Source organism: Tarenaya hassleriana, unplaced genomic scaffold (assembly GCF_000463585.1).
Source record: "Tarenaya hassleriana unplaced genomic scaffold, ASM46358v1 Cleome18, whole genome shotgun sequence".
Taxonomy (NCBI): Eukaryota; Viridiplantae; Streptophyta; class Magnoliopsida; order Brassicales; family Cleomaceae; genus Tarenaya; species Tarenaya hassleriana.
In genome coordinates this window covers 2,371,811-2,385,342 of record NW_010965216.1, presented here as the reverse complement: position 1 = coordinate 2,385,342, position 13,532 = coordinate 2,371,811, and the positions used below count along the sequence as shown (strand labels likewise).

Sequence of the window (13,532 nt, the reverse complement as noted above, 5' to 3'; positions counted from 1 at the left end):
ATAAACAAGTGAATGAAAGAAAAAGAAGATGAATAAGGAGCAACTTTACACGTTCTTTCAACCAAAGAAGAAACAAAGAACATGTACATCGGCAAGGGAAAATGCTGTGTGGGCTTATGCAGTTTCTGCTCTTCTAACTTCAAACAAATCCAGAATGACCCCGAAAGAGAAACCAAAGAAAAGACAGGGACCTCCACCTCTCAGATTTCTTCCTTCCCATTTTCAGATGACCAAAACACACTTCAATAGCCAACAAGATATTTTCCATAAACTTTACGGATTGATCAACGAGTATCTCTATCGTGAGGCATCAAGATACTCTCTTTGTGTCTCGGGCAGCCGCTACATGATCCTGCATTATGAACAAATATGTCTCTCTTCATCAAAGTAAACAGATTTCTATGTGCTTCACTATGAAGGTAGGGACTATCCGACTAAGCTTATGTCTTGTGAAGAGACAAACAGGCGTTTGCTTATATAATATGTTCCCTACCAGTAGCCTGATGTCACACTCACCAGGGTAAAATGATCAGAGCAAAGATGATATTAAGAGTGAGAATGCGAACTTACAGAGATGAAATCAAATGCTCTTGTATCTTCTTTCTTTGAACCATTCATAACCGAGGTTGGAGGCTGTTTAGTCAGATTTGCCTGGAATACATCAGGAAGTGGCGAGGGATATCCTCCACTAGTACCGGCAGGGAAACCACTTCCACCGCTCTGAGCATTCACGTTACCAAGCTGCTGGAAACTAGACATACTACCAAGGAATTGCTGCTGAGCTAACAAATTCTCCATAGCAGCGTAATTAAATGGCTGAGAAGCAAAAGCTGGATTCAACATTATCCCAGGAGGAAAATTGAATGGCATAACACCCACAGAAGCGATTGGATTTTGCATAAACCCAGGAATTTGTGAACCAAGCAAGCCTCCTGATGGATTTTCTGGTGGTTGGTGGACAGCAGTGCTTGAAGTTGCAAACAAATTCTCGGGAAGTGTACTGGTGGAAGATGATCCTTTCTGATTTGAGGTGTTCCCACTAACGAAGAGACTCCCCATCAAATCGTTTATGTTATTCGGGTTTTCTGCCTCTGTTTTAAGGTCTGATATCGAGCCAAACATATCCAGTGGCTCAGGCTCAATCTTGTTTTCTCTCGTATGGTTACCACCAGCACCCGGTTTTGCACCAATAGTCATTCCAGAGAACAGGTCATCTGGGTTTTCTTTTACTCCACTAGAATGAAATGATACATCTGCAAAGGGATCGTCATCATTTTGTTTCTCTTTGTTATTCAGTTCACCTGTGCTATCCCCAAACAGATCATCCATTAATGGGGCCGTTGTCACTGTCGTACTGGCCATACCTATATCATTTGGTTTTGTCACAGTTTCATCTGTCAAAAAATCTGCGCTACCCGTGTCTATCAAGTCAGGTAAATCAACAGTAGAAGCTTTCTCTCTCTTCACCGAAGTTTCTAAATTACTCATCAAACCACTCGACTGTCCACCATTTATAAGGCTCAGAACCTGCTCCGCATCCGGTATCTTTAGGTTAACCCAACGACTAAACATTAAGCAAAAAGTGTAGTTTTAATACACAGAATCTTACCCTGGTAGCCTTTTCACGGACAGAAGATTGGGGAGACTCTGAGCACCTCTGTATGACATCCTTGTTTTCACTAAAATATGTAGCTATAATTGAAAAATTGTCATCATCCTGCTTCCTCAAAATGGCCTCAAGAACACATACAGCTTTCATCCGGACCTGCAGATTAAGAATTTAAAAGAGACCCATTGATTTATATATTAGAAAAAAAAAAATGGAAGGAGTCTAGAATGCTGTAGGAGAAATGGCCAAAGGAAAGTACAACACAAATACCATTATCAAACACAAAAACAAGTACAAGAAATATCATTCATCTAACATGACATGAATTGTGTAAAAACTAAAAAGTGACTTTTCTAAGGAGGTGACTGGAAAATATTAACATTGTTAATACCTGCCACAGCGGAGATTGGAGCTTTGCGTCAAGAGCAATGCTTAAAGCAACCGCATCCAGTTTTGTGGCCTCAGAGAGGAAAACCTGAAGAGCATCACGAGTGGGCTGCAGACGTACACCACCAGACGTTACAATGGTTTCCAACAGCTTCTCTTCACGTGTTTTGCTCGCAACATGACCCGAAGCAGAATTTTCACTCGCTCCTCCGGAAATTTGGCCCCAATTTCCATCGCCTGTGTTCTTCGGCATCCCATAGTTACCATCATTTCCTAACATAACTGGCTGATATCTACTAGAGTTTTCATCTTCCATCGTTAAAGATCGATGGAGATTTGGGCCCCGGTAGCTTCCAATCTCATTCTTCTTCGGCAAATGACTTTGAGCAAAGGTACTAAGTCCTTGCTTTATGGATGCAGTTCCAATGCCCACCACCTCACTCAGGATTGATTTCTTATCTTCGGAATGCATCTCAAAGTTCGTATTACCAAATCCTTGGATACGTCTGCTGACACCTTCAGGAGCAGCAGTGGGTTTACTGGTCTCCTCCGAGAATATGGAAGAAACAGCTTCTTGAGCTGTCTCTCTTACAGCCTTATTAAGTGCATCCCCTTTGAGAGGATCTGGGTGGCCCTTGTAGTGTAATAAATTGCGGACAGCAACCGAGTTCCTCTGCATTTCTCTCCTAAACTCCGCACCAGACTTTCCCACAGCATACTTTATCAACCTAAGAGCCTGGGTTTGAATACAGCAACAAGAATCATCATAACTTGAAATTCCACTCCTAGTAATTCGTATGGATAATTACAAATTCATCGTTTCCCTATAATCGTAAGAATTAAGTACTAATTATGCTCCCTAGTTTTCTTTACATTCGACCAAATACACATGTTCTACCATTCTCACATATGATAGGCAAGCACTAGGAAACTGAGCCAATCCATTGCATGCAAAATGCAAATCAAGAGATTCACAAGCTAAAGGGTCTCAAAGAAATAATATTTAATCAGCCAAAGCACGCATGAGCTTCGAACTTATACTTAAGAATCCGATCGAAATAGGAATCGAGTGCAATTTCGGATACCTTCTGCTTAACGATGGGGCTCCTATGATCAAGACGTTTCAAGATGAACTCGGAGACTTCCTTCACGATGCCGACATGAGAAGATCGCAGGAGGTCGCAGATCTCTTCAAGCTTGTAGACTGGCGTCACCTTGTCCTCGTCAGAGGTCGCTGCGTCGATCATCCGCGATCTCCAGTACGATTCCACAGCTCTCCTGCTGGAATCCATGGCGAGCCCACGAAAACCCTAATTCCCGAAATTACGATAGCAGCTCGTCCTCGCAAGACGAATTCGCAAAGGGGTCAAATGCCAAAGATTGAAGAACCAGTCTCACGCCGTCAGATCACCAAAAACACGATCTGGGAAGCTACGATTGAGACCAGATTTCGCAGGAAAGGTTGCGATCGGGAGCAGAAACCTCCTCTACGGACCAAATCAACCCAGGGACAATTGGGACTCTGCGCTTACGACAGGGAAATGATGATGTAATTGGAAACGGATTGATAGGTTTGGCCAGAACTAATGGAGAGAGAGAGAGTAGCCGGTGGAGGATGAAGACGTGAATAAGGTGATTTCGAGGCTTGCCTCTTCGGTGGATCTCACTGCCTCATTTGATTCATACGAGTTTTTTTCTTCTCCCCCTTTCTTTTTGTTTGGCAAAGGTTATAACATAAATCAATAAATCGCTTTTGTACTCCAATTTTCGAATTTAATTAGGAGTCGGGGATTGATATTCGGTTCTGTAATTATTAGGTTTGATTTTGTTGGTGTTATAAAAATATCTAGGCAATAATCCCTTTCATTTTGATTTGATTTCGGTTTTTATTAAAAAATTCTATTTTTTAGAAAATTTTTAGTTTTTTAAAATTTCGTTTGGTTCCGAGAAAGATTTGGTTCTTTAAAAATATAATATACCGTTCGAAATTTGTGGACGATTCAATTCGAAAACGATATCAAATTTTTCGATTCAAAATTACCAAAACTCACACCTCTAAATTTAATTGTTTCCATCTAACATTTCAGAGTTTCCATTAAATTTTCGTAAACTTCCCGATTTTCTCTTTGAAGATTTATTTTTTTAAGGAATGAGAAACAGAAAACCAACATTAGTGTTTTTAAGAGATGAGAATAATAAAGCATAAAGGATATTCAATTTCCATTGTGATTTTACAAGATTTTCAAATTATATACATTTTCACAGTCATTCAATGACAACTTAAATATTTTTTTAAGATTATGAATTATAAAGAGATACATGTTTTAAAACAATACAATCCTCTAAGGGTTTTTTTATTGCTACAACAATAATGTAAACGATTATGAATATACCAACAAATTATTCTTTTCCGAATATTCAATTCAGAAAAAACCCAATCTGTATTTTTTTTTGTATGAAACCTTTTTATAACCCAGTATACATGCCAGTATATATAATGCAGTGGAAGATTAAACCAATTATAATTATATAATATTCTTATGATATTATGACATTAATTGTTGTAAAAAGAAAAATATATCCATTCAATTATCAATAATGGACGAACTTTATATCAAAGCTGTATAAATTTCGATCTTTCTTTTCCTTCCTCTGCTACATATCTGATAACAGAGGAATATAGTATCGGTACAGAGATGACATCTTTGGTTCACTAAACTTGGTCAAGTTCCCGGTTAATTGTATATTGAGCTGGCTTGGTTTAGGCTATACCAGATTTGTTAGTCTGTTAGAATAATTCCTCCACGTGTACACACGCATTTTTGATGTATTTGGTAGAATAGCTGTGTATAAATATGTGTACAGTCTCATTGTTTAATACAACGAGAAATTCCAGAAATCCAAAACTCTCTCTCTGCAAAATTACTTTCTGCATTTCGTTATGGTATCAGAGCTCTAAAGCTCCGACTGCCGTTCTCTTTTCCGTCCTTCTTTTTCATTTTGATTCATCTGCTTTCTCATGGCATCTGACACTGCCTCTGAATCTGGGTTGGAAGCTCCTATTTCCACCACAGATCCTTACTCTAATCCTCTCTATCTTCACCCCGCTGATTCGTCCAGCCTATGTCTGGTTTCGGAAAAGCTTGTTGGTGAAACAAATTATAATCTCTGGTCCCGTTCGATCATCAAGGTACTTACTGCCAAGAATAAGCTTGGTTTTTTATTCGGCACCATCGCGAAGCCTGATCTGGATCATTCCGATCACGGTGCGTGGTCTCGGTGCAATGCCTTGGTTGGGACCTAGATTACGAACTCTGTCGCTTCAGATATCGCCAGCTTGGTTATCTATTTGGATGACGCGAGTGTGATTTGGTCTACCTTGGAGACCCGCTACAAATAGAGCAACGCTTCCAAAATCTTTTATCTTGAGCAACTCGTTGATACTATGAAACAGGATTCTCTTGATCTTTCTACCTTTTTTACCAAACTCAATACTATCTGGGAAGAACTTCGTATTTCTGACCCTTACCCTACCTGTTCTTGTGGAGGTTGCACTTGTCAAGCTAATGCCAAACTCATTGCGCTTTGTGAAAAGAAAAATGTTGTCAAGTTTCTTATGAAACTCAACGCTTCTTTTTACCCTGCTCGTCGGCAAATCTTAATGCTTGACCCTCTTCCTTCTCTTTCGAAGGTGTACAACATGATTGCTCAAGAGGAGCATCAACGACAGGCTGTACCTACCCTTCCTGATTCTGTTGCTTTTTAAACCTCCACTCATCCTTCTTTTCGTCCTCGCCCTTCATCATCCTCTTCCCAGAAACCTCGCCCTCTTTGCTCTCACTGTGGCATCCTTGGACACACTATTTCCAAATGCTACAAACTTCATGGTTACCCACCAAACACTCGCCCCACCTGGTCTCCTAAACCTCCACTTTTGCCGAAACCTCGCCATGATTCTCTTGATGTTGCTCGACCCTCTGTGAACATGGTCAATACGGCTGTTGACAAGGATACTTCTAAGGCTGCTGCTGACAACATTACCCTTGAACAAGCCCAGGCGTTCTTCGACCATTTTCAGACTCAGCTTATGGGACTTGGTACATCTTCTACTGATTCACAAGTTGCTGCCATAACCCCCTCTACCTCCTCATCAGGTACATTATTTTCTGATCTATTTGCTTTTTCCATTTTTTCTCCACCCTCTTATCCTTCTACCAATTTTTGGATACTTGACACCGGCGCAAGTAGCCATATATGTTGTGACTGGAAACTATTCTCTGATTATAAGCTTATTTCTCCAATATATATCACCCTGCCAAATGGATCCTCTGTCTCGGTTTCATTTGCTGGTACTATTGTTCTATCTCCTAATCTTATCCTTCATTCTGTCTTTTATGTCCCATCTTTTCATTTTAATCTTTTAAGTATTAGTGCTCTCACCAATTCTTATCATTATGATGTTCTCTTCTCTCATGATTCCTGTGTAATACATGACCCTTCTCAGGGGTTGATGATTGGGAGGGGTAGGCGGCAGAATAATCTCTATCTACTGGATGCACAGGACTCTTCTTCTCCAGTTTTCTTTAGTCCCTCCTCCCTGTGCACTGCCGTCTCCACTTCCGATTCTCTTGATCTTTGGCACATGCGGCTTGGTCACCCTGCATACCTTCGTGTTCAAGCCCTGGGTCATTCTTCTCAACTCAACTTCACTCCTACTTCCAAGTTTCCTTCCCGCTGCAAGGTCTGTCCACTCGCCAAGCAGAGGAAACTTCCATTTCCAGTATCTCTTTCTAGTTCACAGTCTGCTTTTGATCTTGTTCATTTGGACATATGGGGTCCATTTCATCTTCCTACTGTAGACGGCCATAAATATTTCCTAACTATTGTAGACGACTGCACTCGTGTTTGTTGGATCTACTTACTAAGAAATAAAAGTGACGCCGTTCTACGTTTTCATGAGTTTTTTCAGTTTATTCAAACTCAATATGGCAAGACAATTAAAGCATTTCGCTCTGATAATGCTCACGAACTATCATTTCCAGAACTTGTCACTAGCAAAGGCCTGATTCATTATAAATCCTGTCCGTATACTCCTCAGCAAAATGCTGTGGTAGAACGAAAACACCAGCATCTCTTAAACGTAGCTCGGTCTCTACTCTTTCAGTCCAATATTCCTTTGGCTCATTGGGGAGATTGCATTCTCACTGCAGTCTATCTCATTAATCGGATCCCATCTCCTGTTTTAAATAATAAATCCCCTTATGAGTGTCTAACGACCAAGAAACCAGACTACTCTCGTTTACGGGTTTTCGGGTCTCTTTGTTACGTTTCTACTATTGATAAAGCCAGACACAAATTCTCTCCCCGAGCTACTCATCATGTCTTTCTTGGCTATCCTTTTGGCATGAAAGGCTATAAAGTTCTTGATCTTCAGACCAATACTGTCTCTATATCTCGAAACATAGTCTTTCATGAAACAATATTCCCATTTTCCTCTCTATCTTCACCCCGCTGATTCGTCCAGCCTATGTCTGGTTTCGGAAAAGCTTGTTGGTGAAACAAATTATAATCTCTGGTCCCGTTCGATCATCAAGGTACTTACTGCCAAGAATAAGCTTGGTTTTTTATTCGGCACCATCGCGAAGCCTGTCAGATTTTCACTGTTATTATCTTACTCATCACACACCCCCATCCCCTAAACCCACGGATCTATATCCTATCTCCTTCTCTCTTATCGCAACCTTCATCCCTCTTTTCTAAACTTTGTCCTCTCTATAACCTCACTAAAAGAGCCCAGAACCTATAAACAAGCAGCTTCTTGTGATCAATGGAAGGAGGCCATGTTGCTTGAGTTGTCTGCATTGGATCGAACCAACACATGGGAGCTTTGTTCTCTGCCAGCTGATAAGACATCTGTAGGGTGTAAGTGGGTTTATCGAATCAAATACAAGGCTGATGGCAATGTTGACAGATTTAAGGCACGCCTAGTCGCCAAGGGATATACCCAATTGGAGGGTATCGATTATCTAGACACATTCAGTCCGGTTGCGAAGATGTCTACTGTCCGTCTCATTCTCGCCTTGGCTGCATCTCAGAATTGGCATTTGCATCAGATGGATGTCTCTAATGCATTTCTCAATGGAGATCTCGATGAGGTCATCTATATGGACTTGCCTCCTGGATATCATGAACTCAAGGGGGAGCCTGTCAATCTTAATCTCGTTTGCCGACTACGTCGGTCTTTATATGGCCTGAAACAAGCGATCCGTCAATGGAATCTCAAGTTTTCGGATACTCTGATTTCTGGTGGTTATATTCAGTCACAAGCTGATACCTCTCTTTATACTAAGCATTCAGGAGCACAGTTTGTAGCTATTCTCGTTTATGTGGATGACTTATTGATTACTGGCAATGACGAATCCATGATTTCTGATGTCAAAGCTCTGCTACATCGCCATTTTCAAATCAAAGACCTGGGGCAGCTGCGTTATTTTCTCGGCCTAGAGATTGCACGTTCAAAACTCGGGATTCACATCTGTCAACGCAAATATGCTCTTGAATTACTGGAGGATTTTGGAATGCTCTCCTGTAAACCGATAGCTACACCCATGGATTCCAAGGAAAAACTCAGTCTTGATTCTGGTGTTCCCTTTGAGGATGTAAAGCTGTATCGTAAACTGGTTGGGAAACTGATTTACCTATCTGTGACGCGACCGGATATTAGCTTTGCTGTCCAAAAGCTTAGTCAGTTTATGTCTTCCCTGAGATCTGATCATTTTTCAGCCGCTCAGCGTGTTCTCCGATACATAAAGTCTGCTCCTTCTCAAGGCTTGTTGTATCCTGCTTCTTCTTCTCTTCGACTCAGTGGTTATACGGACGCCGATTGGGCAGCGTGTCAAGACTCTCGCAAATCCATCACTGGGTTCTGTATTTTCATGGGAGATTCTCTGGTTTCCTGGAAATCCATTATAGCAGATCTTTGTATATATTACTATGATCAAAGTGTAATGCACGCTACGTACTGGGAATGATTCTTGACCACGCAAAGGAGAATCTGTAGGCATTAACCCCCAATTTTTTCATCACTTGAATATCTCTCTGCACCATATGTTTTGTTTTTCGTCAATCGTATATATACACATACAAAGTACACGAATATAAACAGATTCATATTATATTGTAACATTTTAGTTATTTACACTGAAGTCTGGGTATGATCCAGTAGCCGTGTCACCGTTGGCGTTGTCTGGTCCTCCTTTCCCTGCCGGAGAATATACAAAGACAATATACAGTTAGCGATGAACATACACATGATGAAAAATGATGAACATTTATATTTAATTTAAAATAATATTACATGGATAACGATGAGTGAATCCATCCCAAATGTTGAGACCTCTACCCTCCGCACCCTCGACCTGAAGCAAACCCAAGAACGATTAGAATGTACGGTCCATCAATTACATATTAGAAATATGATTAGTTACTAATTAAGTAAAGGGTTGGGTTATATGTAGTGCCTGGTAAGCAGAAGAGGCGACACCGAAGAGGAAGTCATCGGCGAACAAGCTTTTGTTCAAAGTGCCAGTGTCGTTACATGTGAAAGGCTGTGTCTCTTCGCATTGTAGGTCTTCTGCCTTGCACTTAAACCCACAAAAACCCACGAGTAGGAAAAGGAGTGAGAAAGCCCTAAGATTCATCACTTAGTTTTTTTTCCTCTCTCTTATATGTTTGTTTGTTGTGTGAAACTTGAGACCGAAGCTAGGGTTTATATAGCACCGTGTTATTGCTTTGGGAGGTTTGAATGAGATGAATCTCGTGGGTTCATTAACTGTTAGAAGCTTACAGATTTGGTTTTCATATTTAGGGTTTTTTCTTTTGTAAGCCTTTGCTGTAATCAATCAACGTATAATAATTAGCATTCCGTATACAAACATTAATGAAGGTTAGTCGTTAATTTGGATAATATCTCATCAATGGCCAAACACATCACGAGCCTCACCGCTCACACCAAAACCTTATAAATTTGATCTTGTTGATATTATTTAGACTGAAAGAGGAAACACATTGCCCTAAACCTTCACATGAATCCCGAATGCGAATCCGAAAAGAAAATCTTCTCAACATTAAAGCTAAATCATTTAAAGATTCATTTTTCGATTCTTCACAAGCGATTCAGTATTAATATCTCACCCAACCCATTTCTTCTTTCTCTTGGTTTTTATTAATTTAAATTATTGATTAATAAGACTACATATATATAGCTAACTCTAAGGGTTATTTTATAATTTAGCTGTACATGACACTTATGTTTGAACGATTAAGAAATAATTCGGAAAAGTGGAAACAATTAGGTTCAGATTTGAACGATTTGTTTTAATCCTCTAAATAAAATCGATTACATGATTCGTTTCGATCTAGAACTAAAACGGTCCGATATATATATAACTGGAACGGTCCAGTCTAGAACTAGAATGGTTCGGGCCAAGTTTTTGAACAAAATTGACGCGACAAATCGGTCTGAGTTAACGTATGTTGGCTCGAATCGGTCTAGGCATCCGCGATTTAAAACGGTCCAAGTCAGGGCTGGAACGGCTCGTTTCAATTCTATATATATTTCTCGTCCTTCACTAGTTAATGGGCTGTATCTTGTCTATATGGCAATTTACGATGTTTCTATATATGTAGCTAGGTCAAGATGTTCGTTTCTCAATAGACAGGGAAATTTCTTTCGGGCCGGAACCTTTGTCACTTGTAGTTGTAGATGACACGTCCAAATCTCAACTTCGCTCCAGTGCTCGTCTTTCAGTCGTCTAGATTTGAACTCTTCCTAAACCATTCACACGAACGCTACTTGAAGTCTATTTGCACTTGGTCATGTGAGTGGTTCTCGAACTTAAAGTTCCTCTGGCCTCGTTAATCCCACTTGTACTTTTTCATTCCATGATGTCTCATCATTCTCTTCCTCTTCAAAAGGATTTGTTCTCAAATCACGGTTATCCTCTACATCGATCAAAACGAGGCAAATCAGAATCAAAGAATATGAATCTCACACCATACTTTTTTTTGTCAATGGTATTTATATTAGAAATAGAATTATACAAGAGAGTTTAGACATGAACTCACATCTACAAAATCTAATAGGGAGATATTTCCCTCACAACTATGATCTATTCAATTAAACCGTGCTAAACCACAACTGTAACAATTCACTTGCAAAAGAAGGTTTTGCGAGACTATGGCTGCGATTTTTCTTCGTAGAGATTTATCCACATATACACGTACGGAAACTTACATATATATACACGTTGGCCTGTGTGTACGTACCTGCTGCTACAAGTGCGTTTATAAGGTTATCGTAGTATTGAACGCCTTCTTCATTGATTCCTCGACTTGCCCTTCCTCCTGCTCATTGTGTAATAATTATAGCAGATCTTTGTATATATTACTATGATCAAAGTGTAATGCACGCTACGTACTGGGAATGATTCTTGACCACGCAAAGGAGAATCTGTAGGCATTAACCCCCAATTTTTTCATCACTTGAATATCTCTCTGCACCATATGTTTTGTTTTTCGTCAATCGTATATATACACATACAAAGTACACGAATATAAACAGATTCATATTATATTGTAACATTTTAGTTATTTACACTGAAGTCTGGGTATGATCCAGTAGCCGTGTCACCGTTGGCGTTGTCTGGTCCTCCTTTCCCTGCCGGAGAATATACAAAGACAATATACAGTTAGCGATGAACATACACATGATGAAAAATGATGAACATTTATATTTAATTTAAAATAATATTACATGGATAACGATGAGTGAATCCATCCCAAATGTTGAGACCTCTACCCTCCGCACCCTCGATCTGAAGCAAGCCCAGAAACGATCGAGGCATAATTATATATTATATTAGAATGTATGGTCCATTAATTATGTATTAGAAATGTGATTAGTCACTAATTAAGTAAAAAGTTGGATTAGATGTAGTGCCTGGTAAGCAGAAGAGGCGACACCGAAGAGGAAGTCATCGGCGAACAAGCTTTTGTTCAAAGTGCCAGTGTCGTTACATGTGAAAGGCTGTGTCTCTTCGCATTGTAGGTCTTCTGCCTTGCACTTAAACCCACAAAAACCCACGAGTAGGAAAAGGAGTGAGAAAGCCCTAAGATTCATCACTTAGTTTTTTTTCCTCTCTCTTATATGTTTGTTTGTTGTGTGAAACTTGAGACCGAAGCTAGGGTTTATATAGCACCGTGTTATTGCTTTGGGAGGTTTGAATGAGATGAATCTCGTGGGTTCATTAACTGTTAGAAGCTTACAGATTTGGTTTTCATATTTAGGGTTTTTTCTTTTGTAAGCCTTTGCTGTAATCAATCAACGTATAGCTGCCCCAGGTCTTTGATTTGAAAATGGCGATGTAGCAGAGCTTTGACATTGCCAGTAATCAATAAGTCATCCACATAAACGAGAATAGCTACAAACTGTGCTCCTGAATGCTTAGTATAAAGAGAGGTATCAGCTTGTGACTGAATATAACCACCAGAAATCAGAGTATCCGAAAACTTGAGATTCCATTGACGGATCGCTTGTTTCAGGCCATATAAAGACCGACGAAGTCGGCAAACGAGATTAAGATTGACAGGCTCCCCCTTGAGTTCATGATATCCAGGAGGCAAGTCCATATAGATGACCTCATCGAGATCTCCATTGAGAAATGCATTAGAGACATCCATCTGATGCAAATGCCAATTCTGAGATGCAGCCAAGGCGAGAATGAGACGGACAGTAGACATCTTCGCAACCGGACTGAATGTGTCTAGATAATCGATACCCTCCAATTGGGTATATCCCTTGGCGACTAGGCGTGCCTTAAATCTGTCAACATTGCCATCAGCCTTGTATTTGATTCGATAAACCCACTTACACCCTACAGATGCCTTATCAGCTGGCAGAGAACAAAGCTCCCATGTGTTGGTTCGATCCAATGCAGACAACTCAAGCAACATGGCCTCCTTCCATTGATCACAAGAAGCTGTGTCAGATTTTCACTGTTATTATCTTACTCATCACACACCCCCATCCCCTAAACCCACGGATCTATATCCTATCTCCTCTTATCTCTCTTATCGCAACCTTCATCCCTCTTTTCTAAACTTTGTCCTCTCTATAACCTCACTAAAAGAGCCCAGAACCTATAAACAAGCAGCTTCTTGTGATCAATGGAAGGAGGCCATGTTGCTTGAGTTGTCTGCATTGGATCGAACCAACACATGGGAGCTTTGTTCTCTGCCAGCTGATAAGGCATCTGTAGGGTGTAAGTGGGTTTATCGAATCAAATACAAGGCTGATGGCAATGTTGACAGATTTAAGGCACGCCTAGTCGCCAAGGGAGAGGATCGATTCACCCATCTCCCAATGATCTAAATGATCTCTAGATGCATTAGTGTACCCTATCATGAACCCTAAGCAAGTTAAGCCATCTCCCAATGTGAATAACTCACTCATTTGACATTTGGTTCCAAACATCAT

The 13,532-nt window shown here is 40.2% G+C and overlaps 3 protein-coding genes across 3 annotated transcripts; all 3 read right to left on the bottom strand.

Annotated features, from left to right (window-relative positions):
• Positions 1-13: 13 nt before the first annotated feature.
• On the bottom strand, positions 14-3,711 carry LOC104810534 (VHS domain-containing protein At3g16270-like). Its single transcript, XM_010536875.2, has 5 exons — positions 3,082-3,711; positions 2,001-2,732; positions 1,610-1,765; positions 571-1,527; positions 14-352 (listed from the first exon to the last, which is right to left on the bottom strand). The coding sequence occupies exons 1-5, from the start codon at positions 3,286-3,288 to the stop codon at positions 311-313; spliced, it is 2,094 nt and encodes a 697-aa protein (XP_010535177.1). The 5' UTR covers positions 3,289-3,711; the 3' UTR covers positions 14-310.
• Positions 3,712-8,975: 5,264 nt separating this feature from the next.
• Positions 8,976-9,743, bottom strand: LOC104810532 (myrosinase 2-like). Its single transcript, XM_010536871.2, has 4 exons — positions 9,517-9,743; positions 9,354-9,414; positions 9,196-9,257; positions 8,976-9,094 (listed from the first exon to the last, which is right to left on the bottom strand). Exons 1-4 carry the CDS (start codon positions 9,694-9,696, stop codon positions 9,011-9,013), a joined length of 387 nt encoding a protein of 128 aa, XP_010535173.1. The 5' UTR covers positions 9,697-9,743; the 3' UTR covers positions 8,976-9,010.
• Positions 9,744-10,892: 1,149 nt separating this feature from the next.
• LOC104810620 (myrosinase 2-like) lies at positions 10,893-12,224 on the bottom strand. The gene is made up of 6 exons (XM_010536965.1): positions 11,997-12,224; positions 11,811-11,871; positions 11,653-11,714; positions 11,476-11,551; positions 11,282-11,401; positions 10,893-10,999 (listed from the first exon to the last, which is right to left on the bottom strand). Exons 1-6 carry the CDS (start codon positions 12,174-12,176, stop codon positions 10,893-10,895), a joined length of 606 nt encoding a protein of 201 aa, XP_010535267.1. The 5' UTR covers positions 12,177-12,224.
• Between the last annotated feature and the right edge of the window lie 1,308 nt (positions 12,225-13,532).

Coding starts and splice junctions, on each gene's coding strand:
- LOC104810534 (XM_010536875.2), bottom strand. CDS start 3,288: ATGGATTCCAGCAGGAGAGCTGTGGAATCGTACTGGAGATCGCGGATG. Junction 2,733..3,081: donor GCCCCATCGTTAAGCAGAAG/GTATCCGAAATT, acceptor ATTCAAACCCAG/GCTCTTAGGTTGATAAAGTA. Junction 1,528..1,609: donor TCCGTGAAAAGGCTACCAGG/GTAAGATTCTGT, acceptor GATGCGGAGCAG/GTTCTGAGCCTTATAAATGG.
- LOC104810532 (XM_010536871.2), bottom strand. CDS start 9,696: ATGAATCTTAGGGCTTTCTCACTCCTTTTCCTACTCGTGGGTTTTTGT. Junction 9,415..9,516: donor TCGCCTCTTCTGCTTACCAG/GCACTACATATA, acceptor GGTTTGCTTCAG/GTCGAGGGTGCGGAGGGTAG. Junction 9,095..9,195: donor GATCATACCCAGACTTCAGT/GTAAATAACTAA, acceptor CATATGGTGCAG/AGAGATATTCAAGTGATGAA.
- LOC104810620 (XM_010536965.1), bottom strand. CDS start 12,176: ATGAATCTTAGGGCTTTCTCACTCCTTTTCCTACTCGTGGGTTTTTGT. Junction 11,872..11,996: donor TCGCCTCTTCTGCTTACCAG/GCACTACATCTA, acceptor GGCTTGCTTCAG/ATCGAGGGTGCGGAGGGTAG. Junction 11,552..11,652: donor GATCATACCCAGACTTCAGT/GTAAATAACTAA, acceptor CATATGGTGCAG/AGAGATATTCAAGTGATGAA.